At 46.6% G+C, this 3,128-nt stretch overlaps 1 protein-coding gene across 1 annotated transcript in view; it reads right to left on the bottom strand.

Annotated features, from left to right (window-relative positions):
* Positions 1 to 1,783, bottom strand: part of LOC100023537 (kinase suppressor of Ras 2) — a 341,593-nt gene extending 339,810 nt beyond the window's left edge. The window contains exon 1 of the mRNA XM_056821664.1: positions 1,146 to 1,783. Within this exon, the coding sequence (XP_056677642.1) occupies positions 1,146 to 1,690 (545 nt within the window). The 5' untranslated portion in view covers positions 1,691 to 1,783. The remainder of the gene's footprint in view (positions 1 to 1,145) is intronic.
* Positions 1,784 to 3,128: the final 1,345 nt, after the last annotated feature.

Raw genomic sequence — 3,128 nt, 5'->3', positions numbered from 1 at the left:
TGGGAGAGAGACACAGAGAGACAGAGAGAAAGAGACAGAGAGACAGAAACAGAGAGAGTGAGAGAGAGAACACTCTTTTTTTTACTTACCATCCTCTTATAGGCTTCACACCCCAGCAGTTTTTACTGTTCCAGGGATAGAGGGTAACAGTCCTCTGCCCAAAAATCAAGAGGAAGCAGAACATATTGCCTTCACCAGAGAGGAGATGGCAAGGGAAACAAGGCAGCATGGGTGCTGATTGGGAACTCCCTCTCCCTAATGAATCAGAAAGGAGTCTAAACTGCTGCCCCTGCCCAATCAATAGCCTCCCAGCCTAAAGAGGGGCTTTGTGGGAGGCCAAGGGCACTAGAAGATACAAAGCTTGGCTCCCTGATGTCTAGGAATTATTTCCCACAAAAGAGAACCTTAAGCAATCCTCCCCCTCCATTAGAATGTAAGCTTACTGAGGGCAGGCATTCCTTTCAAGTTCTGTCTATGTATTTCAAATGCAAAACAAAGTGCATGGCACATAAAGGTAGACAGGTGGCCCAGTGGATAGAGAACTGTACCAGAAGTGAGGAAGACTTGAATTCAAATCCAGCATCAAATATTACCTACCTATGTGACCCTGGGAAAGTAACTTCACCTCTGTCTATCTCAGTTTCCTCATTTGTAAAAATTGGGGAAAATAATAGCAACTACCTCTCAGGATATGAAGGAATATTTGGAAAATGTTTCACAGCCTTAAAGTACTATATAAATGCTAGGTGTTGCTATTTCCCATCTTTTCTAGCTCTAGATTTATGATTTGATGATCCTCAGTCACTGATTCATCTTGGACCTCAGTTTCCCCTTTTGTAAAGTGGGTAGGTGGGAGGTGACCCCCACAGAGGTTCTTCCAGCTCTAGATCCAGGATCTCCTTATTTCTGAGATCTCCTACCAAAACATGGCACCTCGAAGTTCCCAGTTAACTATTAAGCCCTTTACCCTCAAAGGAAAAAATGGCGCCAGGGCCCTTTTTCCCACAGGAGGGGAGACACAATTGTTTCCTGGAGGAGATCTCACAGAGAGACAGAATAGCCCTGTCCATGCCTACTTCCCATTCACCAGGAGCATCCCCATTCCCGAAGTCCAAGTTAGTGCCAGCCCCCCAGACCGCACTTACTTTGGAGTGTGGCTCTCGTCCACCCGATGCCCCAACTGAAATTCGTGGGACTTGCTCCGGTGCAGAGCAGTGAAGCCAGGGATGAGGTGGATTAGTTTACGGGAGGAAGGGGGTGGGGTCCCCGGGGGCTTCAGCTTGTTCTTCCGCCTCATGGGAGGTGTACCAGGTGGGGTCACCGTGGTGACAATGTTCGGCGTGCGGGGTGGTGTACGGACCGCATGCCGCTGCCGGGGAGAGGGTGGCAGGGACCGGTGCCCAGACTCCAGTGGGGGGCAGAGGCCTGGGTAGCCTTCCACGGTCAGTCTGTCCACATGGGTGTACACAGGGCCAAGAGTGGGGCCAGGGGGACAGTAGTGCTGAATACACTTGGACTGGACTTTGGGGCTCTGGGAAAGGTGGGTACGGATCCACGGAGTAGACTCAGCTGGGCAAGCTGGATTGTTCTCCTTCCCAGCCTCTGGGGTTGGCCACTGGATGGTCCAGTCCTGCTTGGAAAGGCTGCCTCCTGGGTTTAAACAGACAAACACAGGCACGTAGTTAGCCATGTGGGTGAACCAGTAGCATCAGCACCCTTCACTCTTCCCTCTACCCTCTCCTACCCAGTTCACTCCTATAATCTCAGCTAAGAAAGAAGCCATCTAGCCTAACTTGTGTCTCGGTAACTGTTACCCACTACTCCCAGTTCCATCCTCTAGGGCCAACCAGAACCATTCTACCCTCCCTTTTTTATTTCTTTTTCTAAACCCTTACTGTCTATCCATTTCTGGCCTCAGACACTTCCTAGCTGTGTGACCCTGGGCAAGTCACTTAAACCTCAGTACCTATCTATTCCTTACCACTTTTCTCTCTTGGAATTAATGCACAGTGTTTTTCTAAGATGGAAGGTAAGGGTTTTATTTTTTTTAAGAATCATATGGATTCTAAGGCAGAAGAGTGGTAAGGGCTAAGCAATTGGGATTAAGTGACTTGCCCAGGGTCACACAGTTAGAAAGTGTCTGAAGCCAGATTGGAACTGCAGGTCCTCCCAACTCTGGGCATGGCACTCTATTCACTAGGCTACATCACTGCCCCTTTCTAAAGGGCAGGGCTTCAAGTGCTTGAAGACATCTGTCATCATCCCTTGCATCTCCAACCAATACTCATGTGATAGGTTTTCCAAACTGGAATGGGGGGGGGGGTACCACTAGCAGAGGAGCTCAATGGATGCTCCTTCGATTACATATGGTTGATATGACGTAGAAACTTTCAGCAGGGCACAAGGCAATGGCCAAACTTTGATGATATTCTCAAGCATAACTCTTGCATAGATGTATCTCCATTGTTCCAAAAAACCCAAAGTTAAAGAGTCAACAACAACCACCCAAAAAAAGAAGCAAAGCTAGTCTGGGAATCTGATAGAGCCATTACTTAATTCTTAATGCGGGCGAAGGCAGTCATTTTTTTTTAATTGAATCAATAAAGCATGTGTAAGCACAAAGGAAAATAAGACTCTTCCTGTCCTCAAGGAGCTCACACTCTAAAGGGCAGAAAAAATGTTACACATTGAATCTCAACACCACTAGGCTGCCATCATCACCAGGCAGTGTAGGCATGTGCCACCAGAGGAGTTATGTCATTATTCTGTGTATAAACTCAAAGTTAAAGAGACTTTGAGGAGAAGCTAGGTTGCTGAGAAGATTGAGAGCCAAGACCAGAGATGGGAGGTCCTGGGTTCAAATCTGGATTCAGACACTTCAATTACCTTTCATGGCCTGACCCCTTCTGCCCTTCTGTCTTCCAACTAATGTACAGTATTGACTGTAAGATGGAAGGTAAAGGTTTTAAAAAAACGTAAGAGATTTTGTATGGAGTTTAGGAGTGCCATAATATTTGTTATGTTTCTCAAAACCAGTCATTTTGATAAGTACAATATCAAAGGCTTGCATCCCAAAAAACTGTCATTTAAAGAATACTGAAATAACTTAAGAATAGTTCTAGGAAGCT

Source organism: Monodelphis domestica, chromosome 3, assembly GCF_027887165.1.
Source record: "Monodelphis domestica isolate mMonDom1 chromosome 3, mMonDom1.pri, whole genome shotgun sequence".
NCBI lineage: Eukaryota > Metazoa > Chordata > Mammalia > Didelphimorphia > Didelphidae > Monodelphis > Monodelphis domestica.
Note: the sequence above shows the minus strand (reverse complement) of the source record. Positions and strands in the feature narration are given on the sequence as shown.